General features: G+C 38.1%; 5 protein-coding genes across 6 annotated transcripts; 3 read left to right on the top strand and 2 right to left on the bottom strand.

The window, feature by feature from the left end:
- Window positions 1-327: 327 nt before the first annotated feature.
- Window positions 328-11,655, top strand: LOC122026232 (uncharacterized protein At5g50100, chloroplastic-like). Of its 2 annotated transcripts, none has more exons than XM_042584887.1 (8): window positions 328-501; window positions 691-905; window positions 1,479-1,586; window positions 2,278-2,334; window positions 7,703-7,768; window positions 8,938-8,998; window positions 10,251-10,297; window positions 11,449-11,655. In XM_042584887.1, exons 1-8 carry the CDS (start codon window positions 384-386, stop codon window positions 11,485-11,487), a joined length of 711 nt encoding a protein of 236 aa, XP_042440821.1. In that variant the 5' UTR covers window positions 328-383; the 3' UTR covers window positions 11,488-11,655. The 2 variants fall into 2 exon arrangements, with proteins under 2 accessions (XP_042440821.1, XP_042440822.1); XM_042584888.1 differs by having other exon boundaries at window positions 336-501; window positions 769-905.
- Window positions 11,656-11,974: 319 nt separating this feature from the next.
- On the top strand, window positions 11,975-16,938 carry LOC122026231 (protein CLMP1-like). Its single transcript, XM_042584886.1, has 2 exons — window positions 11,975-15,283; window positions 16,710-16,938. Exon 1 carries the CDS (start codon window positions 12,756-12,758, stop codon window positions 15,123-15,125), a length of 2,370 nt encoding a protein of 789 aa, XP_042440820.1. The 5' UTR covers window positions 11,975-12,755; the 3' UTR covers window positions 15,126-15,283; window positions 16,710-16,938.
- An 881-nt stretch (window positions 16,939-17,819) lies between these two features.
- Window positions 17,820-18,305, bottom strand: LOC122026818 (peroxisome biogenesis factor 10-like). The gene has a single exon (XM_042585533.1). It carries the CDS (start codon window positions 18,303-18,305, stop codon window positions 17,820-17,822), a length of 486 nt encoding a protein of 161 aa, XP_042441467.1.
- Window positions 18,306-20,591: 2,286 nt separating this feature from the next.
- Window positions 20,592-22,715, bottom strand: LOC122027604 (probable plastid-lipid-associated protein 2, chloroplastic). Its single transcript, XM_042586598.1, has 3 exons — window positions 22,183-22,715; window positions 21,889-22,087; window positions 20,592-21,054 (listed from the first exon to the last, which is right to left on the bottom strand). The coding sequence occupies exons 1-3, from the start codon at window positions 22,647-22,649 to the stop codon at window positions 20,743-20,745; spliced, it is 978 nt and encodes a 325-aa protein (XP_042442532.1). The 5' UTR covers window positions 22,650-22,715; the 3' UTR covers window positions 20,592-20,742.
- Window positions 22,716-24,927: 2,212 nt separating this feature from the next.
- LOC122026911 (ethylene-responsive transcription factor 3-like) lies at window positions 24,928-26,078 on the top strand. The gene has a single exon (XM_042585646.1). The coding sequence runs from the start codon at window positions 25,166-25,168 to the stop codon at window positions 25,802-25,804; it is 639 nt and encodes a 212-aa protein (XP_042441580.1). The 5' UTR covers window positions 24,928-25,165; the 3' UTR covers window positions 25,805-26,078.
- Window positions 26,079-27,635: the final 1,557 nt, after the last annotated feature.

Raw genomic sequence — 27,635 nt, 5'->3', positions numbered from 1 at the left:
TCTTTTTAATCTCTCTCCTTCCACTCAATCTTTTCAATCTCTCTCATTCCACTCATTCTATAAATATAATAATAAAAAATAGAAGAAAGAGAAGAAAATAATAAAAAAAATTAAGGATGATGGAAATTTTAGGATATTTGATGTAGTGAAAAATGATTATCTAAATTTAATAAAGTAGGTCATTTATCCTAAATTTTAGATATATTAATGTGGATATTCTAATAGTGGAATAAAATAAAATCATCACAATTAATTAAATAAAAGAAAACTTCCTGGCCTCCTATGCCCTATGGTGTACGTGGCGACACGAGTTCTTTCCCTTAAAAAAAATCCTTTATTTCCTCCAGAAATTTCTCCGCCCGAGCGATTCGCGACGAATCGCCATGGCTTCTCGTGCCGCGCTTGCTCGCTCTGCTTTCCGGGCTCCGATTTCTTCATCTCCTTCCGTCTCCTTCTCCCCGTTGCGAAGAACCACGATCTCTCCTTTCCCTTCGAATCGAGGTAATATTTTCTTCTCTCTCCCCGATCCCTTCTTTCCGATGATATTAACTCGATAAATACACTCATCGAGATGTTACTTTACTTTGTCTTGTTTTACGCTGTAAATTATTCATCATCGGAGCTTGTATTCGTTGAGCTTCTTGTTGTACACGATGAGAAGATTCAGTTTTAATTCATTCTGAACCTCAGAAATCAAATCTGGAGATTTTCGCCCCCTATTTACCGAGAGTGAAGAATACATTTACAGAACTTGGTTGTTCCATTTAGTTTTCAGATTTCGGGTTCATTCCGAGGCCAAGTTGGAATCCACTACTCAAGTAAAGGAGGATCAGAGTGATGGAACATCAAACGCATGGAAGATCAAAATGCTTTACGATGGAGATTGTCCTCTTTGTATGCGCGAGGTCAATTTTTCTTTGGTGACAAATACTATGGTGACCTTTTGTTCGTAGTGAATTATAACTTGATTGGAGCTGTTAAACTACTATTTCACAGAAACTTTCTTTTGTTTTTTGAGGAGAAAAGCTATCTTCTGTTAAATGTGGTGAATTGAAAAAAAATAAATAAATTAGATAACAGCATTGTATCATATCATGATATCAAGCAAGGAGTATATTAGTTGTGTTGGTGGTCAACTGACCCATCTACTTAGGCATTTTCACTTCTCCTTCTCGTATATATTGTGCGTGATTTACTTGACTAGTTTTGTCTATATAAGAAAATAGAATGTTCAATGCTATCATCATATATGATGATCTTTTTAATTAGTAATTTAGTACGGGGCCTAAGGACATAGATTCATTTTCCTTTAAAATGGTATGAAGACCAACTTCATAGAAGCAACTATGCGGGAATGATCTAGAATTAGATGAAGTCTTAACCAGTAGTAGTTAAGTTGTAACTGTACTGTAAGTACATTGTTGAAGTGAGGTTGAGTAGTCCTGACATATATATTCTCCATTTACTTTGCTGTCCAGGTAAACTTTCTAAGAGAAAGGAACAAGTCATATGGTGCTATCAAATTTGTTGACATAAGCTCCAAAGATTACTCCCCTCAGGAGAACCAGGGTCTCGATTACAAAACTGTATGTGGTAATTATCATGTTCATGATAAACTGTATGTACTGATCAAAGCTGTATCATTTGAGAATGAAAACAATTAAATATAAGAAATGGGATCACTTAGAGAATCTTTCTTATCTATTTAGTAATCTTAGAATTCTAGCAGTTGACTTGGATATCACTTTTCTTCTTATTTTCTCACATAATCTAAAGTCTAACCAAATTGCATGATTTGAGTATTTGTAACTTATTGCAGTTCATGGTTGCCAAGATAATAATGTTCTTCTATAGTCAGTAAACCAATGGTAAATAAGACGGATTCTATTTTACTTTTATTTTAGTTTGTTGCTCTTTTCTCCATGGTTGTCAAACATCTAACTCTAATATACATGAGATGAGTCAATGTCATTTATCCTTCCTAGCTGCAAAGGTAACACCGTAGCACTGATGACTAATCATCTAAAAATATGGGAATTTCTTTACACAACAATTTTTCCCACTAGGTTAAATTGGTGAAATTCTACATCTATATATATTTGTTCTAATTCATATTCCTGAAAAATGGATTAAAAGTAGTTGTAAAATTAAAAAAAACCTGTGATCACACAATTCATTGTAGAGGGATTTGGATGCCCTAATTCATGATTATGATTAGTCTATACTAAGTCTACTGAAGACTCTAAATATGTTCTGTTTTTTTTCTTTTTTGTGAAGGTGATGGGAAGAATCCATGCAATTCAATCTGATGGCATGGTGGTTACAGATGTTGAAGTATGTTATACTCACCCTACTGGAAAATTATACAACAACTCAATTGGTATTCATTTGTAGGTTCTGGTGGAAAGTATTTGTAATTTACAGCTTCTAAAATTTCAGATTAGCAGTAGCATCCAATACTAAATCATAATGAATTTTGAACTTCTTTTTAACTGTCTGAGATAAGTGGCCTTTTCAGTATAATATATGATGTTTGAATTATCAGATTAGGAATTCCCATTATTCTAATATTATAATCAATTTGGATAATCATATTGAATCCTAGCAACTCTTGTAGTAAAGTGGGTGTGGATCAATTGGTTTCGTAGATGCTGACCTAATATGTGGAAAAATTAAGATAGATTGAGCTTTTACCTGTTTTCAAATCTAATTATGTTATTCTTATGAAACATGAGAATCATAGTTGGGGTGCCTAAATCACCTACCGAGTTTGGGTATGTTGATTAGCCATTCCAACTTTGTCAGAACTTCATGGGAAGTGCATAGAGAAAAATAGTTCCAATAAAATGTCTGTCAGTTTCATTCATTTCCATTTTATTCTTTAAATATAAACGGTTGTGCTACTTCATTAAACTAAGCTTAGATTTCATGATAAATCCTAAGGGCGTGTTTGGTTGGGGGTTATGGTTGATAACCTTAGTAGGTTATCAATGATAACCTTGTTTGGTTTAAGTAATCAGTAATTCCTGGTAATGTAATATTCCCGCCACGTCAGCAATCAGGGAATATAATCGGGAATCAGAAAACCTTGGAAACCTTAGGTTTTCCACGATTCCGGGGTTATCAATATTTTTTTCCCCAAATTACCCTTTTAGCAAGATATGAGCAGGAGTAAATTACGAGGGACGCTGAACGCGGTGTCACTGCCGTCGGCCTCTTCCTTCTCCCCTTCGAGCTCCTTCCTCCACGATCTTTTCTTCAGCTTCGCCCTCTCGAAGCTTCTCCATGTCCGATCCATCTCCAAGGCACCCGCATCTCCCTAGGAATTCCATACTGCGCCGATTCAATGACAGCTTCGGCTGATCGTTCAAGATCCCCTTCGCGAGCGTGGTCGGCGCCCTCGGCGAGGACCTCTACTTCCTCGTTGCCTCCAGAGGCGTCTTCCTTTTTGCCTCCAACAGCCACTGCGAGCTCATCGTGATCAACATCGCCAAAGCGCTCTGTGTGGCAGATCCGGCCCAGCCCCATGGGGTCACGCGACACTACATCATGGAGATGATCGGGACTAAAGCTGGTCGTCGATCTCTCCGGTCACTTTCGCTTCCTCTTCAGAAGCTAGGCGTTGCTGCGTGAGAGGAAGGAATGTCGGCGTGAAAAAATCGGACGGAGGAAGAAGCACAGTAAAAAGATAAAGAATTAAAACATTTAATATATATATAGACATATCTAATTATATTTTAAAATATATATAAATTTATTTTAAATTTAAAAAATATAAATCAATTTTATTTACTCATTATATATATTATCAACTTATTAATTAATATTATAATAATAATTATTATTAATAATTTAATTTAATTTATTCTAAAACAATTAATCATATAATTAAATAGGGGCAATATAGTAAATATCAAGTTAGATTATACCATTACCTATGTTGAACCAAACAACATTTGTTATGTTTTATTCCCTATAACCTTAGTTATGTGATTACCAGGTAATCACATAACCAAGGTTATGCATGATAACTTGAACCAAACGCACTATAATGGTATTAGGGAAAGCATAATGCATAAAAAAACTAATATCCTGTTTAAATTGAAAATTTCTATTTTCAATTTGTTGTTTTCATAAAATAAAATATAATTATAGAAAATAAAAAATAAATATTTATCACATCATTTACTTCTAATAAATTTATGTGTCAAAAAAAGTCAATTTTAAATATTTATTTTATTTATCCTTTTGAGCTTTTAAATTCTATTTCCTAAGAAACAAAAAGAAATTAGTAAATTTGCTCAACCAAACAAGGCCTTAGTATCTTTGATACTAACAATTTTGGTTATGCTAATTAGGCGAGAAGGCAAAGATGATAGAGAACTCGGGTTTTAAGTTATGGTACACTGGAAAGAGTAAAGCAAGAAATGGAGTGGGTATCATTGTAGATAATTTGTTAAAGGATGAAGTTGTAGGAGTAGTTAGAAAAGGGGATAGAATTATAGCCCTTAAGATAATAGTGGCGTAAGAAACTATGAACATAATTAGCGTATATGCACCACAAGTAGGATTAGATGAAGCTATCAAATCAAGGTTTTGGGAGGACTTAGATGAAATATTACAAAATATTCCACCAAGTGAAATGATTTTAATAGGAGGTGATCTAAATGGACATGTCGGAGTGAAAAATGAGGAATATGAGAGAGTACATGGGAGTTATGGGTTTGGAACGAGGAATGAGGAAGGGAAAACTATATTAGATTTTGCGATAGCATATGACCTTATATTAGCTAATACGTTTTTTAAGAAAAGAGAAGAACACTTAGTCACATTCAAAAGTGGGAATAATAAATCGCAAATTGATTTTCTTATGGTTAGGAAGAAGGATAGAAAGATTTGTAAAGATTGCAAAGTCATCCTTAGAGAAAACTTAACTACCCAACATAGTATCAATAGAAAGAAAATATATACAATTCCTAGAATTAAGTGGTGGAAGTTAAAGGATGGGAAACAAAATATATTTAAGGAGAAGGTAGAAGTACAAGCATTAGGTGAGATATACGATGACTCTAATACAACATGGGATAAGATGGTATCAAGGTTGAAAATAGTAGCTAAGAGTGTACTCGGTGAGTCAAAGGGACATGCACCATTAAGTAAAGAATCTTGGTAGTGGAATGAGAAAGTACAAGAGAAAGTGAAGGAAAAACGAATAGCTTATAAGGAATTATATATTTGTAAGAACGAGGAAAACTTAAAAAAATATACAATAGCCAAGAAAGAAGCTAAGAAAGTAGTGAGTGAAGCAAAAAATGAAACTTTTGAACGCTTATATCAAAAATTGGATACAAAAGAAGGGGAAAGAGATATTTATATAATAGCTAAAGTGAGAGAAAGGAAAACAAGATATCTTAGCCAAATAAAATGTATTAAAGATGAATGTAATAGGGTATTAGTAAATGATGGAGAAATAAAAGAGCGGTGGAAGAGGTATTTTCATTAACTTTTTAATGAAGGTTTAGGTGACCAACTTAACTTAGGTAATTTAATTAGGTCAAATGAGCATAGAAATTTTAATTTTTATCGTAGAATTCAAACTTCAGAAGTAAAACAAACTTTAAATGAGATGCACAATGGAAAAGCCGTTGGACCAGATGATATTCCGATAGAGGTATGGAAGTGCTTAGGGAAACAAGGTATTGAATGGCTTACAAAATTATTTAACATGATATTGAAAACGAAAAGAATGTCTGATCAATGGAGGATAAGTACTCTAGTTCCCTTATATAAGAACAAGGGAGACATACAAAATTGTGCAAACTATAGGGGTATTAAACTAATGAGTCATACTATGAAACTTTGGGAAAAAGTAATAGAAAAAAGATTAAGGAAGGAGACCACAGTGACAGAAAATCAATTTGGGTTCATGTGAAGGTCGACAATAGAAGCTATACATCTCCTTAGACAATTAATTGAAAAATATCGGGAGCAAAAATAAGATCTACATATGGTATTCATTGATTTAGAAAAAGCTTATGATAGAGTCCCAAGAGAAATTATATGGAGAATTTTAGAAAAGAGAGATGTTAGCGTAACATATATTGAACTAATTAAGGATATGTATGAGGATGTAACGACCAGAGTAAAGACTTCAGGCGGAGTAACTGAAGCATTTCCAATAAAGATAGGGTTACATCAAGGATCAGCCCTAAGTCCCTATCTTTTTACACTAATTATGGATGAACTCACTGCGCACATTCAAGACACAGTACCATGGTGCATGTTGTTTGCAGATGATATTATTTTGATAGATGAGACACGTGAAGGAGTAAATGCTAAGCTAGAATCTTGGAGGGAAACACTAGAAGAGAAATGTTTTAAGCTTAGTAGATTAAAGACAGAATATATGGAATTTAAATTTAGCAATATTAGAAGTAATGAAACAATTGTTAAGATAGGAGAGGACGAGTTGCCCGGAACCGAGAGATTTAAATATTTAGGATCATTTTTACAAAATGATGGAGGGATTGAGAGAGACGTCTTACATAGAATACAAGCAGGATGGGTGAAATGGAGGGGAGCGTCGGGTGTGTTATGTGACCGTAAAGTACCTCTTAAACTTAAAGGTAAGTTCTATAAAACCGTTGTTAGACCTGCTATGTTATATGGAGCTGAATGTTGGGCTATGACTCGAGCACATGAGCATAAGATGAGGATGTTAAGGTGGATGTGTGGACATACGAAGATGGACAAAATAAGGAATGAGAGCATTAGAGAGAAAGTCGGAGTTGCATCTATTGAGGACAAACTCCGAGAGGCACGTTTAAGATGGTACGGACATGTACTTAGACGACCAATAAATGCTCCAGTTAGGCGATGTGAAACTATGATAAACATTCATATCAAACGAGGAAGAGGAAGACCAAAAAGGACTTGGTTAGCAACAATAAACAAGATAAAATTTATTTAAATATAGATGATGATATGATAGGAGATAGAGCTCAATGGCGTAAAAGGATTCATACAGCCGACCCCACCTAGTGGGAAAATGCTTGGTTGTTGTTGTTGTTGTAATTTGCCGTTCCAATTTTTTTAGAACTTATTGGGAAATGAGAGAAAATGGTTCCAATGCAAAATTGAATAGTGTCTAATTCCTGCTTGATTCTTTAAATATGATTGTGATGTTTCAATAAACTTAGTTAAGAGTTCTTGATAAATGCTAATGATATTAGAGAAGACCTACTATGTGGAAAAATTAAGTTTTCTTCATCTGTGCTAGTTGGTATCATATTCAGTTCATTAATAGTTTATATAGATGCAACTGAAACCAGTGAATACATTAATATCTTATAATTTTGAAGAACACTTCTCATTGGTCATGTTTTCTACTTTCTAGCAATAGATCCAGAAATTTGATATAGGGATATGAACGAAGCTCCTTGATAACAAACATACAAGCATTCACTTTTGATTACATTGAACTCATTGCTCAACCTTGAATGTTTTGGCACATTGTCGTAGAATAAATATTCTGGACAGATTAGAAGAACATTTTCTGCCAAAGAAGTGGAAAATAGAGATGAATAATGGAAATGGAAAGAAAATTAGTTGCCTTTTTTAGTTATCTGGTCATCTGCTGCTTAAACTTTGCATCTAACGTCCATTGTAATAGGTTATTTTCTAAATCAAAGTTCTTTCACAGGCATTTCGAAGATTGTATGAGGAGGTTGGCTTAGGATGGGTTTATGCCATTACAAAATATAAGCCAGTAAGTTGTGCTGAAATTCAAAGTCAACCTTACTTGAAAGTTCATAAGATAGTGATGCTTCATAGTGACTTTTACTATGGATTTTTTTTTCATAAAACTAATTTCCTACCTAAAAATGATTTATATTTTCAAGGTTTAAAATACCAATAGATGCCGAAGACTGTGGCCTGAAGGGTACAGTTTTAGTATTGTGTCATGCCAACACTTGGCTTACTTTAGTATGCTTCAGAGTCTTCTGAGATCAACTCAAATGTTTTTATATGATAATCTCTTTTCACTTTGCTTAATTACCTCCAAATATGAACCTATAAAAATTATGATCAATTGAATTAAAGTTTAAAAGAAATAAGTTACATAAATATTACAAGTGATTATACCTTCTTGATACTAAATGAATATAATTTGAGCATTGCTTCTTGTAGCACAATGGTGAGATTAATTTAATAATTTTCTAAAATTTAAACTAAATAATGCTCCTAGATATTAAGCATTGGAATTGATTTCTTCACATCTAGAAATATATCTATAGTAGTTTACCAATGGAGTTGGATTTGAATTGACACAATTGAAACTGAAACAAAATATAGATGTGTCTTGGTTTCTTCTACTCCAGCATCACTCCTCTTTGACCTCTTTGATATTGCTTGTGCTTCAGTTGGTGCATCTTCTCTTCTCTTCTCCCCTTTCCTTTTCCTCCCCTCTTTTTAGTATTTCATCTACTCTTCATGATCAACAAACGGAATTGAAGGGTAACTCATGGGAAGAAAATCTTATATTCATATAGTAAGTAACAAGTGTTGGTACTCTCTTCACCTTTGCTCTCCTTTTACTTTTGGAGATGGACTTGAAGGATGAGATATGGGAAGATAATTTTCATATCTAGGACAGTTTTATTTGCTATACTATTGATATTATCCATGTTAATTCTTTAGTTAATTATTAGTTGTATATGTTTTCAGTGTTGACTCGCGTACCTCATGTTGCAGTCTCCATTATTCAGAAATCTTTGATAAAATAGATTAAGTTACCGCTGCACTTGAGCCTCTATCTACTGAAAAGTCATTAAACTATAAGAACTAGAAGGATGATGCTAGATTCAGACAATCTATTTTATAGGTTTCTGAGCATAAACAAGGCGAGCTTTTCTGATATGACAGTAAATGATACAGATGGCTACTATAGCAAATGCAATCTACAGTGTTTGGGCAAAGTACCGTCTGGAAATTACAGGTACTTATTGACTTAAACATGCCATTTCCTTCACATCAGTGTGTATCTTCTTATTCTCACTACTACAAACCAGACCTTCACGTCCAACTATTTTTGATAGGTTCTCAAAATAAGGTTCTCAGAAATATACTTAAATACCAAGAGGCTGCTCGGCTAAATGCCTTGTCATTTTGAATTGTATTGGGTTCCCTCTTAGGCTTTAACAATTTGCTTAATCAATGTTAACAGTAGAATTCCACACTGCTTCAGTTGTATCTGAAGCAATAAAACAATGACAAATCTAATAAAATTGAATTCATGGTGAAAGCTACATTTTTTGTATACTCATATAGTGAAATAGCTCGACAGGTGTTGAAAGTTTCATTTATTTGAAATGCAAATTTTGATAATTATTATCCCTGATTGTGTTGTCCACATTATGCATGTTTTCTTAAAACATGCTTTGTTTTTCTGGTGATTTGGGCATTCAGATTTAATACCAACATAAGGAAAAAATATGGGTAGAATAGAACATGCATGCTACTTGAATATATGAAATATAATTCCAACAATAAGAAAAGAACTAAGAAAGCAAATAAGATTGATAAAAATAAATTTGTAGCAGGAGTTTTAAGATATCTTGAATATATTATTCTACAATGAGATATTGATCAAGATATTATTAATGGAATAAATAATGGGTAGTTGAAAGCTAGATGTGCTTGTAGATTCTTCAGTGACCTTTGGATGCTCTTTAGTCTAAATGAAAAGTCTTACACAATTTTGGTATGAACTGCTCTACTTTAGGATCACCATGTTTTGTTAAGAAATAAAATTGCAAAAAAATTAATTTAGTAGAGATGAGGATTGTGAGATAAATGTGCACGGTTTGTCCTATAAAAAGAATGAAAAGAACATTTGTAAGTGTATTTCCAATAGATGATAAAAGAAGGAATTGAGTTGAATTGAGCAGAAGGGAAAGTGCCAGACCAAAGGATTCTAGTTAATTTATTGAAAAGCGATTTAATTGATCTGAATATTACAAGTGATATAGCTTGGTTTAGAACTCAATGCAGGGATAAAATCCATGAAGCCGACCCTAAGTAGTTGGAATAAACAACTTGATGATGAACATGAATTCCATAAGATAAGTCTGAGAAAAATAATTTTGCTTTATTAAACTTCCCTGCTCGATTCCTGATTATTTATTTGTACTTAGAAGTTTGTGGATCCTCTTTCGGTTAACAGCGTATAATGTTTTCCCTTTTCATAGGGCGTCCTCCATTGGAAGACATTATGGAATTGAGGAGGAAAAATGCAGTAAGTACAATTGACAGCATAATTTAGAAATCTGAATATCTAAATAGATGCCTTTGTTCATTAATCAGTTACTGTCATCATTCTTAAGAACTTATTAATTCCATCATTAACTATGAGGCAAAATTTGGGTCAAGAGTCATTAATTTGATAGTCTCCTAAATGTCAGTACCTGCCTGTCTTGGCCTTCATTCCAAATGCAATCCAAACTCCATAGATGATCTCAAGTGTTTGGATTTGTTTAATTGCAATAATTTGTTGCTTAAGATCTTCTCTTGGGCTTTAGGTGTTTGTGGAAACTTATTGCCACTCTGCTGAAGGATTTGGAAAAATCCTACTCTTCTAGATTTATTGTGCACATTTTATGAATGTTCCTTCACCATTTTGATATCACTAACAATTTCTTCAAAGCCAGACATCAAACTTCATATATTTGTACCAATGTATAAAACTTAAGAGCATGACCAGAGAGAAAGGGGAATAATTTATTTTGAGTAAAAAGGAGAGAGGAAATGAATTGTTTCTTAGTTTTACCCAACTTTACTTGTCTTGTTTACTTAGATGGAATTGAAGGGAGAGGATTTTGTGTTATGAGATGTGTAAATTTAATTAGATTTGCGTAGAACCAAAATAAAAGGAAATAGACAAAATTAGAAATTTTCTTCCCCTCTGTTTCTTTCCAAGTAAACAAGAGAAATCAATCATTTTGTTCCATTCCCTTTCTTTTCTCTCTTGTTTCGCCCAACTAAATAAAACATTAATCTTCGAGAACCATCAACTATTTCCCTCTTCATCTTGATTTACTAGATGTTACTTCTAAAACTCTTTGTTATTTACTAGATGTAAATTGTTTTATTAAAATATGCACTTTTGTTAGTGTGCTATTTTCAAATGAAAATTATACTTGTTCTTGCTCAATTTAACTTTTAATATTCTTTTACTAAGTATAAAGTTACATAAGAAATTAAAATGATTTTTTTAATGAATGAAAGTAGGCAGTTTCAAGGAAATCACTTATTTATAATAAATTTAGTTGATAAATAGTTGATAATGAATATATTAGAAATGATGATTTTATCTTCTCTTTGTTTAAATATTTACTAGTTCATTTACTAATTCTGATTCTGATGTATCTAAATTTTGTTTGGATCAAGGGTGAAATATGCACTGATGATAAAGTATGCAAGATGTAGGCACCCTCCTCAAATGGTGAATCCTTCTGGCTCCCTGGTTAGATACATACACTTAAATTATTGGGTTCAATTGGGGTCGTATGAACATAGTAAAAGAATGTCACAATTTAATTATAAATATTGTAATAACTATATATAGGATTCTTAATCATTTAAAATTTTGAATTATCTTGGTATCTTAACAATTTTGTATTCATTAGAGCATCTACGAGCACGGATCCTCTGGTCCGCAAATTGCGGACCAGAGGATGGTTCACTTTTTTACACCGTTGATTTGGATGGACTCTACCTATTTAAAGATGAGGTTTATCCAAATCAAGGGTTCTCATACAGTGGACCATCCTCTGGTCCGTAATTTACGGACCAGAAGATCCCAACTGGAGCATCTACACCAAAAAATCTTATCTAAAATGTATAATTTAGGATTAAAAAATTATTTTATTAAATTTAGATATCTATTTTTTAATATATCATATATTAGTTTTTCTGTTTCTTCTCTGAGAATATTTAGTAAATAAAATTCATTCTCTAAGTTTATAGAAGTATCGTTCATAAATATATAATTTAAGAAATTGATAAGTTAACGATACAAAAGTTTTTTGTTATCTTATTTAAAATTTATGATAAAATTTTTGAATAGGATAATCAATATAGATGCATTTAGCTCCTAATAATTCCATGTGGTGTTGCTAAAGCTTATAGTTGCCTTATAAATATGGATTTTAAAAATTTCAAGTTCAGAGACGATGGATTATACAGATTTTTTTTTTTTTCATGGATAGTGGATTTTTAAAAAAAAAAACTGGTCGTTTGAATAGATAATCACAAGCGCCTTCTCATAGCCAATAGGATATTTTTATGTGCCGCAATGATAAGGCTCATTTCTACATCATGTCTAACCTTAAGATAATACTTAGGAGGGTATTTAAATACAGTGTCGTGAGATTAATTATTATTACTATCTATTTATATTTTTAAGAAGAATATTGGCTTAATTTTCCTTAAGCCAAGTCACTTGGGCCGGTCCAGAGCGAGGCCCGGGATCGGGCCAATTGGATTTCTAGAATGATCCTGTCTCTTCCAGGCTTCATTATCTCCGTCTCCATCTCCTCGATCACCTTTGGACTTCCAGTGATAGGGTTTCTGCTGCTATAAATACGCACCCAGAAGACAACGTGAAAAAGGTCCCCGTCTTCTGCTTCATCGTCGTCCCCAAATTCCAACTGCGATCTCATCCGCCTCGAAAACCTAGTTCCTCAATCGTCGGGATGGGGAAGTCCGGCCGCCGGAAGAAGAATGCATCCCAGGCTCCTGCGCCCGCCGCAGCGGGTGCCACTACCGCCGCTGCAACGCCGCCGTCGAAGCCTCCGCAGGCGACGCCGAGTAATGGTGTTGTGGAGGTGGACGTGTCCGTCCTCTTGAAGCGTGCCCACGAGCTCAAGGAAGAGGGCAACCGGCTCTTCCAGGAGAAGGACTATGGAGGCGCGCTGGGGCAGTACGAGATGGCGCTCAAGCTCACCCCCCGCGGCCACCCGGACCGCGCTATCTTCCACAGCAACCGTGCCGCCTGCCTTATGCAGATGCGGCCGATCGACCACGAGGCCGTCGCGGCGGAGTGCTCGCTGGCGCTGCAAGCTCAGCCGGGATTCCAGCGTGCGCTCCTCCGCCGCGCCAGAGCCCTCGAGGCCCTCCGAAGGTACGACCTCGCCCTCCAGGATGTCCACGCGCTGCTCGCGCAGGATTCCTCCCACCCCGACGCCCTCGATCTCGCTCGCCGCCTCCGTGCTGCTGCTCCGACTTCCCCTTCCGCCGTCGATCCCGGAAGCCGACCCTCTCCCGCAGCCCTAGGGGCCTCCGTTGTTCAGGTTGGTATTCCCGTTTCTGGTCTCGGCCCTTGCCTTCCTGCCCGCCCCAAAAAGGCATCCACGTCCACGCAGCCTTCACCCACTGCCAGTAAGCCAGCAGTTCCTTCTCAAAACCATCATCTCCCGAGCTCATCATCTCTTCCTAACGGCCCCCAGACGAAATCCCAGCCCCTTCGGCTGGTTCCCTCTACGCTTCCTAATGGTGAGACCCCTTCCCAATCATCACAAATTGTGTCACCTAGAGGCAGTTCACAGCATAGTGTCAAAAAGAAGACTTTAAAAGCAGAGTCTATCCGTTGGAGGCCATTGAAGCTCGTGTATGACCATGATATCAGGCTTGCCCAAATGCCTGCAACTTGCACCTTCAAGGTTCTAAGGGATATCGTGACTAACAGATTTCCTTCATCCAAATCTGTGCTGATAAAGTACAAGGATGCTGATGGAGATCTTATAACTGTGACCAGCACTGCAGAGTTAAGATTGGCAGAATCCTTTGTTGATGAGATCAATAAGAATGAAGTAAAGGCAGGTTCTGGAGTTGATAAGGACGATAAACTACAATTGTTGCGGTTGCACATTGTGGAGGTGAACCCTGAGCAAGAACCTCAGGTTCCTGAAGATGAGAACCTTCTGGAGGAGGAAGGAATGAACATTGACCAGAGTGTTTCAGATTCTGTGAATGGGGATTCCATTGAAGAAGCAATGAGCAATGAGGTCATAAAGACAGGTCTGGAGGCAAAAGAAGTTGCAAAAGATAAGGTTGGAGTGCTACACAAGGGATGTGATCATCCTGAGTGTAAGGAAGTCGATATCGATGATTGGTTGTTTGAATTTGCTCAACTGTTTAGGAATCAAATTGGGATTGATGCTGATGCACATTTAGACTTGCATGAGCTTGGAATGGAGTTGTGCTCTGAGGCACTTGAGGAGACAGTGACAGGAGAGGAAGCTCAATGCCTGTTTGACTTAGCTGCATCTAAGTTTCAGGAAGTGGCAGCCCTAGCCTTCTTCAACTGGGGGAATGTGCACATGTGTGCTGCAAGGAAACGCATCCCTTTGGATGAGTCTGCACCTGAAGATGTTTTGGCTACACAGCTTCAAACTGCTTATGACTGGGTCAGTGAGCGATATGCTCTTGCTGGTAAGAAGTATGAAGAAGCTCTTAAAATCAAGCCTGATTTTTTTGAAGGTTTGCTTGCTTTGGGGCAGCAAGAGTTTGAAACAGCAAAGCTCCATTGGTCTTTTGCATTGGCTAAGAAGCTTGATCTATCAACTTGGGATTCTTCAGAAACAATCAGACTATTTGATGGCGCAGAGGAAAAGATGAAGGCTGCTACTGATATGTGGGAGAAGGTGGAACAGCAGAGAATAAGTGAGCTTAAAGACCTTGGAAAAAGCAAGGAGGAGGAGTTGTTGAAGAAGAGAAAAAAACAAAGAGCTGCAGATGGTCACGGGGAGTTATCAGCTGAGGAGACTGCAGAGCAGGCAGCGGCAATGAGATCTCAAATACACCTGTTTTGGGGAAACATGCTCTTTGAGCGTTCCCAAGTTGAGTTTAAGCTTGGTTTTGGCAACTGGAAAAAGAATCTTGATGCTGCTACCGAAAGATTCAAGCTAGCAGGGGCTTCTGAAGGGGACATATCCACAGTTCTTAAGAAACACGCATCCAATGAAACTGAAGCACAGTGCGATGAGAAGAAAATTACAATTTCAAACAGTGAAGCATCTGAATCAAATTCAAAGGATGAGGATAAACATATGCTGGAAAATTAACATTTGTAGGACTTGGTTATCGATCAGTGAAATGGAATTTCATATAGCTGTTTATCTTGCGCAGAGGTCTAACTTTGCATTCTTGGAATCATCTTATTGGCAGCTGTGGTATATTTGACTTTTTAATGGAGCAAGTTTCTGCTGCTCTGGTCAATGAGGTATGTAGTCCCTAAAGACTTTTAAACTAAAATAGATCCTTCTTTTAACTGACACAGGGATCCTTAGATTACTAAATGAACCTACTAATCACAGTTATCTCCTTGCCTTATAAGTAGATGCAGTCTTTATGATTTAATGAAGTTTTATTTGATATATACTTTAGAGCACACAACTTTTAGTCAGATGCTACAGATTTGAAAATAAAGAGTAGTGATGCAATATTTACTTGTAAAACTATTAAAAACAGTTAAATAACATTTTGGTCATATAAGATTGTGGGAGATTATTATTTCTTGTGTTTAAAGCAACATACTACATTGCTAAAAGTTGCCCAGATATTTATCACAAGTATATGAAATGGCCCTTTTTACTCAAATTTCCTTCATTTTTTTTATCATTTTCCTTTTAAGGTGGGAGTATAAATAATTGAGATAGTGGTAAAATTACTTAAATGCAACTGAAATGCATCTAATATTGCTTTCATTTGTATTATTGGTGGGGATGTCAATTTTCTCTAAACCCGATCGGGAATCCGATATCTTATCCGAATGGAGGGTATGCCAAGAATTTTTAGACCCGATTATAGGAATCGGTTATGGGTATTTTTGGATTCGGGTATGGAGGCAGATGTGGTAAAATCCTATTGATACCCTATCTGATATCCCATATCCGATATATGAGAAAAAACTTTAGCCCACTTCCCGTTTCAGGAAAAAAAAAACTTAGTTTACTTCTTTACTCGGTCATCAACACGTATATCTCATCTTCTTTTTTCACGAGAAATCCTCATCCGATTGAAGGAGCGTGAGATGAGGAAAAGTAGATGAGTACATTGAAATAATTTATTTTTTTTTAATTTAGAATTGTAGATAGTAATAGGATGATGAGTAGGGTGTGGATACCTGATCTTCTGACGGGTATGGGTATGAGGATGAAAGCTAAATACCCAATGGATATGGAGATGGGTATTGAGAGCAAACTCATTTGTTAAACTAAAATCTGGTTTACTTGGATGGATAACTAGGAGAAGGGGGAGGAAAGCCCAAAAATGTACTCAAGTGATCAATGGTTTATTTCATGTGTAAGTTCGTGACATTTGCCACTATCTTTTGCAAAGAGACATGATTCATGAAGCCTTTTTTCTGTTCTTTGTTAGTTCTCATATAATGGGTAAAAAACGGTGTGTGTGTGTGGGCTAATTCGTGCCACCTTTGAGCATGTGTATCAAATCATCAAGCCTATGACTATGCTCACTCAAGCTAAACCTGATAGTTCAGAATTCATGCCTCTTCACATATCTGTTCATTTCTACTAATTTCTGGTGATATCTGAAGCTTTTCCCCCCTCGATTTTAATAGCATCGACTTTTTGACCATTTATTTTGGCCAGCTTACATTCAAATTTCTGTTGTATATACCTTGCCAGGATTGCTGAACCTCATCGAGAACACTCCAATTGTACAAGCATTGCTGAAACCTCGGAACCAAGGTTGGCGTCCTAGTTCGGGTAGACTGCATTTTTATCGTTTAAATTTGTTACCGAAAACTACATTATCATTACATTTATTTCAGACTCTTCTTGTTCAACACACTTACCACTGGAATTATCTCTACACAACACTTGAATTACTATTCTATTGTGTGTTTACCTATCACTTGAATTGTCTCTCTACACAATCTCCACGACGTGAGTAGGTGACGACATTTTCCTTGTCGAAGCTCTACTCTTGCCAACCCTGGTAACACTGCATGCCTATTTTGCCTTGACCCTCTTCACTAAACCATAGCTTTTTGGATGACAATAAGTCTATTTCATATCGTCATTTATTATATGAAAAATGATATGAAGAGAAAAAAATCTCAGGAAAAATTTTAGATAAAGTGATGTGTGGGCATTAATTTATATGTCTTATCTTTAAACTTTTTTCTGTCATTATATTTATCCATCATGTTTTTAATTTCCAATCTCATATCAAGAAATTAGAAATCAGATATTCATTTCATACTTGTATCCATCACAGGTTCTAATATCATTCATTCCATCTAATTTGCATCATTTTAAAAAATATAATTAAAAAAACTTATTAAGCATTTAATTTAATCATATTCAATAAAAAATATATTAAATACTAAAAAAAATAGTTAATTGATTTTAGATTAAAAAAATTATATATATATATATATATATATATATATATATATATATATATATATATATTTATATTTCTCTGATATGGATAGAATTTTATTAGATCATTATCTGTTTATTTAATGGGATTTAAAATTAAAATCACTCCTGTCTTCTTTATTCAGGTTTTTCATCCCTAATATAATAATTCTCCCATCTCTCTGTTACACGCATACACAAAGGAGCCCATTCTTTTGCTATAATTTGTATATTATCGCAAATATACTTGTAAATAAATATATAAAACATTTAGCTACTAATGGCAGAGGAGTAAAATAAATGATTTTGGAACATTTGAGAGGGCTGTTGGAAAAAAAATTGAAATAAATTAGGTGGGCGGCCGTCGGTTCAGAAGATGTCAAGGACGTCGGCGATCGGACGGTTGCAGAGAGGGCAGGCGCCTCTCGCCGCCCGCATCTCCCGAGCACACGCCCGGCAGAAGGTGTGGCCGCAGGGGATGAACGCTGCTCCATTCCGCCGTCCCATACACACGCAGCAGCAGCACCACCTATCGCTGCCGCTGGAGCCTTCCCCATCGCCCCTCTCCTCTTCCTCCAACAATTTCATAAGCGTCGGTGCCCGCGCCTGATCCCCTTCCTCCCTCCCGCCCGAGGCCCGTTCTCTCTCCATAACTGCACGGTGTCGCCGTCGCCGCTCCGCCGCTAGCGCCGTGGCCAGATCCACCACTTCCCCGGCCGCTTCCGTCTGATCTGGATCGATCGGGAGATCGCGGCCGTCCTCGGTGGCGCGGAAACCCCAGTCGCTGGCGCAGCAGCCCATGAGCGCGATCTGCCGCCGCAGGCGGTTCCATTTACGCCGGCCACCACCCTTCATTTCGCCCGATCTATTCCAGGCGGGATCGATCTAATTGGAGACGGCGATGGATCACGAGTTTGGAGATGGAGACCGAACGTTGGTTTAATATTAGTTTGGATTGGGATTCGGAATCGATCGATCTCGAGGAGAAGCGCCGTCGGCTACAGCGTCTGAGGCGGGAGGAGCTCCAAAAAGAAAATAAAAAACTCAACTACTATGGCACGAGGACTGAGGAGTGTGCCATGTGGAATCCAGATGGATTTATTTACAGGTAGTATTATTTTCTTAGTTTATTTTAATTTTTTAAAAAAAACAAAAATCAAAAGGGCACCTTAATAATTAGAAACATCATATTAACATTTTTTTTTTTTCTAAATAAGCCATATCTCTCATGATTTTATTATTTTTGTGTGGTTGTAGAAGCTACCGCTAATTTCTATGTATAGAAGTTATACGCTTCATTATCAGTCTCTATCCTTTGATTTGTTTATTAAAATGTTATTTTAATTAACTTATCATTTAAAAAAATAAAATTAAAATATATAAAGTTACTAGCGTAGAAGCTAGCAACTAGATTTTAAATATTATAGAAGTTAGTAATTAAGTTATCCATGTTGTAGAAGTTAAATGCTAATTTTTACATATGATTTTGTCCGAGAACGAGAGGGTGGAAAGTTGGGGATGTGGTTGATGTGCTGACTGACTGAAGATCACATCTTGCTCTGTAAAACAAGTAGCGTTAGTGCCGAGTCAGGGAAGGAGTTTCCGGCGTTGGTCCTCCGATACTTAAGTCAATCATCAGAAGTGTAGAAGAAAGCGGAGTAACGGTAATGCTAGCGCAAGCAGTAATCAAGCGTGCCTTCGTCGGTACTTGGCCCCCTCTTTATATAGAGTTCTGGTAGCGATGTGCACTGTCCTCGAGGTGTAGACACGTTCTCCAATGTATCCTACATATCCCTGACGAGAAGTTTTTGCCGTATGATCTACTTGTCGATCATACCTCGTTTCAGCAACACTATCTCTTAGAAGGATATCGAGAGATATGATAATGGTCCCGCTAATTAGCCAAGCGGGATAACTACTCGGCCGAGATTCTTCCTCTCTGTCGGCTTCATAGAGATAACAAGGGTCTCGTTGCTTGGCCGAGCCAGGTAGTCGCTCGACCAGGATCCCTCCGCTATGTCGACCTTGGCTGCTCTTCCCTGCAGTCACTATATAGTAGCATGCCCTCCAAGCTCGGACAAGCTCTCTGGTCTCCTTAGCATCCTGTTATTCCACACTGAGCGTCTGGCTGTCTTACCATATTACCCGAGCTAGACAGTTGGCCCGCCTGGACATTTATTGTCTGAGCTAGACGATTGATCCGCTCCGTCACCGTACGCGAGCCTTTTGATACCTTGCCGTTGACCATTTTGATTTTGACCTCTAATTTGGCAGTTGCGGGTGGGTCCCCCTCTATCGTTGTACACAAGTCTCCTCCTCAAATTTAATCGAAGGAGACAACAAGTCCGACTGACTGTATCAGTAAAGTTTTTGGTGGCTTCCACGTCCGATCGGACCAGCCACTCTCTTGAGTTTACGCTGCTTGGATCAAGAGATTATGCTACATTTACATCTATTCGGATCATATCTACGAAGATAGATAGTGAATCGACGGCTCGGTAGTGTGATAGCACACTATCTGTGCCGATCAGGACGATGGACATTAACACTTGATGAAAATTTTCTTTTTCCTATGCTCCCTCAAATGAGTATCCTTTTATAATAGTTTGTCATTCAAAACGCAGCAAATCTCTAATATATTAGTATTTTGGATATATCCCTCGGATGAGCGTCCTTTTACGCCCTTTTACATATTGTAGATATAAGTTGTTAGATGTATATTTGTATATTATTTTAATATATTAGTATTTTGGATACGTCATATTAAAAGGGGCGCTGATTTGACTTTAATCCTAAATGGAGCGCTCATTTGCCTCCTATTTGATTTTTGTTCATATTTTTTCAATTAAGTATTTTGTATCTTATATAGCTAAATTTTTTTATCGTGATAAATTTTAAAAGTGCTCGAGTCATAGACGGCATCGAACATTCATATTGAATCATTGATGGTTTGGTGACAATTTTCTTTATTTTTTCCTTGGTTCGCGGCAATAATTGAGGACTTGTCAATTATATCTATTTTTTTACCAACCTTTAGAAATTATCACGACCACCGTTGAGTTGTTGAAAAACAGACGCATTAGGCTCCCCTTTTGAAACATTTTTCCTGTATCTAATCACTAGACAAATGCACACCACATGTAATTCGGCTCCCATTTATTGTGTATTAAATAAAAAGTAAATAGTTCATTGACATTTATCATCTATAACAACTATGCAACCCTAGATGATGTATACATTTCAACTAGTGTACCACTACACGTTAGCTAAACAAACCCACATGAAGTCCTCCTCAGTTCAGGAGAGGGCTACCTTCCTTGAGAAGCACGAAGACGCTGCCCCCATCGCCTCTTGAGATTCTGAGCTCCTCGTCGAGATAGGTGGTGAGCAGCCAGGACTGTGCATTGGTGTTGTTGATCGGGATCTTAAGTGGAGGTCGTCCGGCAATGGTCTTCACGACTGAAGATGCCGCATCCTGGAGGGAAGTTATGACTCCCTTAAACGGAGATAGATCAATGTTTTGCCCTAGGAACTCCACCTTGTCAGGTACAACGATGTCGTCGGTCAGCTGCGGGGTTCCTACTATGCCTTCCTCAAACTTAATCTGAAATTATCAAATTCAGTATATATCAGAAGATTAGATAGATGAAATCCTGTCTTTGCATTGCGATAAAAGATAAGAGATCACAACTCTATGCAGATCTACTTCTGTGTGTTACTTTCAAATATGCATGATATAAGCTGTAAGTTCTTGTTCGGACAAAATGGAAATTAGAATGTTTCGATGCAAATGTGTTGATCGATCAGGAAGATTGATCAGCAAAAGATCCAAGTGGAATGGCAAAAGCAAGAGAGGCGATCATACGATACGACAAATGAATAAATGATTCAGATGCCTACTCAAACAGGACAAGAACTTGAAGCTGCATTGAGATGGAAAAGAAACACATTGCAACAATATTTCTAAATGCAAACAACACTTCAGAGATTCAGAGACAAAGAACCAGAGACCTGATGAGAAGCTCTCTATCTAGAACTAACATGTCCCTTAAACTGAATTGCAAGTAGTCACACAAGCTCATTTCAATATCTACTCTTCACTCTTACATGAACAGGACCACAACAACTCGAAGCTGCATTGAGATGGAAAAGAAACACATTGCAATAACATTTCTAAACGCAAAGAACACTTCGGAGACAGAGAACCAGAGACCTGAATTGCAAGTAGTCACACAAGTGTTCATTTCAAGGTCTACTCTTCACTCTTCGATTGATCTTTTAGCTATATATCACTGAGTAGAAACTAGAAAAGTTCACTAGCCTAAGAAGCAGATCGAATTTAGTTGCTTTAGACGAAGGGAATTAAGATGATGAATGATGATGAATCAGTGGATTGTAAGACATGAAACAGTGTCAATTAGGGCATCCAAGATTATACCTGCACTCTTTTGGGACTCCGGATTTCAAATTTGGCATTAGTGGTGAGAGAAGTGGTGGCCAGAGGCCCTGCAAACTTCACCGAGTTCACCACCGTAAAGCTCTCCGAATCGATGGTCTGAGAAATCTCATCCACCTTCACCAGCCGCTGCAGCCTCCCCGATCCCAAAAGTGGAAACAATTGCGAGAACGACGTATAGCTGCGTCCGAACTCCGCTAGGTTTAGCCAATCGAGAAGAAGTTTCTAGTGAAAAAAAAAAACGAGGGGTCGGGATGGAAGGAGATCGAATCTTACGCGAGGATCCACTTGCCGTTGAGGAGGGAGAGGGCATCGGTGGGGGCGGGCGTGGGGTTCTTGGCCTCGAGCTGGGTGATGAGCTCCACGACCTCCGCCCTCGTCTCGCTCGACGCCTTCAATCCCCTGTCGGTGCCAGAGAGCAGATCGATCAGCTTCTTCTTGAGTTCGGCCGTCTCGTCCGGCTCCGTCGCCTCCGGGGGTTCCACCACAGCTACCCCCGATCCCTCCGGATCCTCGCTTCTCTCCTTCCCCCACTCGTCGTCGTATGCGGCAGCCCGGGGGAGGAAGGGGGCCGGGGAGGAGAGGTACTGGCGCCTCCGCCCGCTCGTCGATTTGGCGGAGTTGAGGAGGCGGGGGGAGGAAAGCGCAAAGGACGATCGGCGACCGCGGCCGGCGGCAGAGGAGAACACCGCCGGAGGCGCGTTGACGGCGAAGGAATTCCAAGACGCGGAAGTGCCTGCCATGGCGCTGCGTACAACACGAGGAATACGACGGTTTTACGCAACTCTGCCTTGGCGGTCGCTCCCGTACGATTTATAGGAGTCCAAGCAATCCCAGCGGCCACTGCCTCATGGACACGTGTATATTTGTCTCTTCTAATATTTTCCTCTCTTGTTTTTTTTAAAATATTTATTATTATTTAAAAAATATTTTTAACCCAATTGGGTGGTGTGAGAGAGACGAAGAATATGAGGTTGTCGAATTGGCATTTGATTTTACTAGAACTTTCTTTCAAATTCTCGATATATTTAGTTATCCTTTGATTATCCTTTTATTTTATTTTAAACCATTTAATTTCTCTCTAATTGATTTAGCTATCCGTGTGAGGGAGCAGCAGATATGGCAATTTAGTAGAGGAAATCAATATTAAAAAAATTGATATATTGCCGTAAATTTATTAAAATATATCAATTGAAATTTTACTATAAACGATATAAAATTGATATCATATATAAAAATGTATGATTATACATTTTTTTATATTAAAAATTTTAATACGATAATGATATACAAGTTGATAGTTGAATCACCCTAGTAGGTATAGAGGGTGAAGTCCCACGTGGTTGCCCCTCACGGCATGAACACTTATAAATGTCAACAATATATACATGAATTTGAACTTCATTATAAACCCTTAATAATGACCTCGTGACTATCAACCTCAATTGGTTAACTCGACCGAGTAAAGTAGATCTAATTGACGGAGCTAAACTAGTCCAGTAGACTAATTTGTAATGAGAATCATGGTTTAATTGTGTCAGATGAGTCCATCTAAGTTAGGCCATGTTAGAGATGAGATTTGCAAGTGAGGACATCTAAATAGTAGACTCGACTATTATCAAACACTAATACTTTATTTATTTCAAAAGATGGAGTAAAAGGAGAGAGAATCCTTTGGTCCATTATGATCCACAATATAATTATGGTCGGATTATGATTGTGATTCAGTTGTAATTGATTGTGATTCTTTTTTGAATTTATTTTTTCATTCAGATTGTAGTTTGGATCGGACGACCACCCATCCGCCGCCGGTGACCTTCGGCCGTCCACCCTAACCCAAAGTATAATATGGATAGAAATGTGAACTTAGAATGAAGTCATAACTAATTACGATTGAATCACGGTCGTAATCTGGCTACAGTTGCATCATGGACCATTCCTTAATCTAAAAAAGTGAAATAGAAAATCCGAACTCGATTAAAAAAGGGTAGAATGTACTAGAATCCAAATAACTTTCTCTATTTATTTGATACTTCATATTTTTATTTATCCAAAATTAGAAGGAACTAATTTTCATCCTCCTTCGAACTCTCAAAGTAAAAGCAAAATCGGGGACCAACAACACCAATAAACTCACAGCCAACCGTGAGCTTGTCGTTGGGCCGGGAGTCATACCTCAAGCACAATCTCAATTTATTCAGTAATTAATCGATTTTATATTGATTTTGATTGTTTAATTTCGATGATAAAATTTATTTCGGTTTATTAAAAAAAATGATTTAATCGTTTTAAATTTATTAGATTTGAATGGCTAAACGCGATATATTGAAACGGAAATCAAGAATTTTTTTATTTAAAAAAAAAAATGGTTCAGTGTCAGCCGCCTGCCGCAGACCGATGGACGGATGGAATTCGACGGATTGAGACGCGACGAATGATGGTCCCCTAAACCAACTCCAGCTTCATTTCATTTTTATTTCCATTTTCATTTTTTATTTCATTTATATTTACATTTTATTTCATTTAATTATATGCCGATTTCAATCCCACGCTCCTCTCACCAGAAACCCGTCCCACTAAATTAATTTTTTAATTTATCCAAAAACTTTATTTATTGCCATAAAAAACTCGAGACTTGATTGGGCGGTCCAGCTCGGTCCGGTCTGGCCGGACACGGCCCACGCCAGCTTCGGCCGCGTCTTGCCATAATAAATTACACGATTTCCCATAACTTTTTTTTTAAAAATAATTTCTTTTAGGGGGAAAGGAAAAAACGAAGAAGCGCTTCGGTCTTGTCCAAACCGGACTGATCGCACTCGGTTTTCCGAACCCGACCCGGGGAAACAGGCCCCGCGTTAGGACGAATTAAAGAAATGGTACGGAACGGGTCACGTATGAGGATGTGGCGCCAACGACATACAAGTTTTTTTTCTTCATTTTTTTTCCAGAAAAATAAATAATTGAGGGGTATTTTCGTCATTTCATGCTGCGCAAAATGTGCTACCACCGCAGTCGATAAAAGAGAAGGACCGGCGAAGAGACGACGACGCCGAGACGGTGGTCGTTCGAGTTCTCGCCGGAGAAGATGGTGATGATTCGTTCCAGATTCGCCTTCTGACCGCTGAGCGTGTGTCATCTACTGCATATCCCTTCTTGCGGGGATTATCGGTTCCTAAGCATCTGAAATCGGAGAGGATAAGAATAGTTTTTTTCTCCCCCTTTTGTATCGGTTTTGTTTTCTACGATTGTGGTGCTGGCGATGAGGAAGGGCCGTGCGCAGTCCTCGAAGCTGACGGCGGCGGCGGAGGCAACTGCTTTGGCGGCGGCGGCGGAGATGCGGTTCCGTGGCGTTCGGAAGCGGCCCTGGGGGCGTTTCGCGGCGGAGATCCGTGACCCGTGGAAGAAGACGCGGATCTGGCTCGGCACCTTCGACTCCGCCGAGGACGCCGCACGCGCCTACGACGCGGCGGCTGTCGCCCTCCGAGGACCTAAGGCCAAGACTAATTTCCCATTACAGCCATCGTCCTTACCAACTCATCCTTCCGTCGCCGCCGCGGCTTCCGCTCATTTCTCCTTGCAGCACCCGTCACAGCCATCTCAGCGGCCGATTTCTAGCAGCCACAGCAGCACCGTGGAGTCGTCCAGCGGTCCGAGGCTGCCGTCTTCTTCTGTGCCGATCCGTCTGCGGCAGCCGGAGCAAAGGCGGCAGGCCAACCCCCCGGCGCCCCCGCGTCCGCTAAACGGCGACGGTGACTGCCACAGTGACTGCGGATCCTCTTCTTCCGTCGTCGATGACGACGACGACATGATCATATCTTCCTGGCCGCAGCCACTGCCATTTGATCTTAACCTTCCGTATCCAGATGATGATATCCAGGACACGGTTCTCCGCCTCTGATGAGCGTTCTCTCGGCCGAGAGAAGAGAACAAATTCAGGAAAAAAAACAAACTGGTTTTTCCCTTCTCTCCTGAGTTCTTCTGATTTCTCCCCACGAAAACATTCGAACCCTGCCTTTTTATACTTCGATCTACATGTACGGGGTTGAATTTAAGTTTTGAAAGCTATATGACGATGAGTATAATTCATGGATCAAATTGTGTAAGAACATATTTGAGGTTTCTCTTAGTTTGTTACTCTTTTGCCTTTTGTTCAATGCACGAACAGTTCTCTACCCAATTTGTCAAAATGGATATAGAAACTAAAGAAGTATCAAGCTTAAATTGTTCTTATCCAAAATTTCAACCTTTTATTCCTTATTTGATGCCTGCCTCTCTAACATGACCTATTGATAAGAATTTCATGGGAAGCTACAAGGTTTTATCCTGATCAAAGTTTATGGGTAATCTCCCTTTACCATTGTTGATTTCAATCCCACTTGAGTGTAAACAGATCTACAGAGTGCACGGATCTGTATCTTTTCTTGTTTAATCTTTGTTGTGATATCGTTCTTTGTGCTTGCATTGGCATTGCGCTAAAGTGAGGTTTTCTAACTGCAAGGTGGTTTGCTTAGCTTAATGTTTACATATTCAAGTTACTGGTCTTTGCGGCTATTAAGCCACTCACCTCCATGTTTATGCTCTTGGAATTCAGTTACCTACAGGTTTTCTTTCTCCTGTTGATGATCTGTTTTTCCTTTTACCAAATTTATGCTTATTGTTTGTTAGATTTCTGAACCAACTTTTCCTGAAACGACTGTTATGTTATTAACATTATGTTCTTACTCAAGGTATCCAGCTTTAAGTTTCTTTATTATGTTCTTACAGTTTTGTAAGTTAGTAGGCAGTCATTTCTGTATGTTGTTGAATGTTATTGTGGCAGACAAATTCAACTCCTATAGACAATTTGCATTATATAACTTTGATTTAAATTAAGGCTGCTGAAATCCACTTTACTTTTGAAGTTGGCGGGATCTATTCGCCTCTTGTGACATTATGCATTTTTAAACTCTCAAGCATGATTTGGCACTTTCTCTTTTGTCATTTGGTGTTGGCATTGATCGGCCACAATATGCTTGCCCGACACAGTTAACATTTAATCTAGCTGATGCCACTGTTCTTCAACTTCCCCTTGTTCTCTAGCAATTTTTGTCTGGTTTCTTTCCCCATTCTAAGTAGAAGTCATTTGCTTTTGCTTTTGCTTTTGCTTTGTCTCAAATGCTTGCAGCATTAATGTTATTATTCATCCAACCAACGATTAAATTTGGGAATCTCATTGTTTTGGCTAAATTATTCTTGCATAAATGTTATTGTAATAGATCTCGATTATTTCGTAACCTTTCGTATGATGTCTATTAATTTGGGTCGCGGGATGTTTAATGTTAACCATGTGAACACATGCATTGCAAGTTCTTTCTATCCCCCTTTCCAGCCACAGAAAGCAACCCTCAACTTGTGATGCATTCATTGTGGCCATATCAACTTTAGGTGTTGTGCAAGTCTCACCTTCCCAATTTGTGAAGGAAAGTTGATGCAGTGGTTGGACCAAATTATCAACTTCATTGATCTTGTTTGAAGCACGTATTTGACGGTTCGATTCGTCTGCTTTGGTTTTTGCAGATCCACAACAATGAGATCTAGTGGGTGTTGAAAACATGCTGGTGAAGGTATTTTTCATCTCTTTTTTCCTTCTTTTTTCTTGCCTTTGCCTTCTAGGGCTCTCAAATTGGGTGGGTTGGAAAGTTGTGTGATTAAGAATATTTGAGATTGTGATTTAGATGGTATTAATCTAG

Source organism: Zingiber officinale, chromosome 10A (assembly GCF_018446385.1).
Source record: "Zingiber officinale cultivar Zhangliang chromosome 10A, Zo_v1.1, whole genome shotgun sequence".
NCBI lineage: Eukaryota > Viridiplantae > Streptophyta > Magnoliopsida > Zingiberales > Zingiberaceae > Zingiber > Zingiber officinale.
The sequence above is the reverse complement of the archived record's forward strand: the minus strand, read 5'-3'. Positions and strand labels throughout refer to the sequence as shown.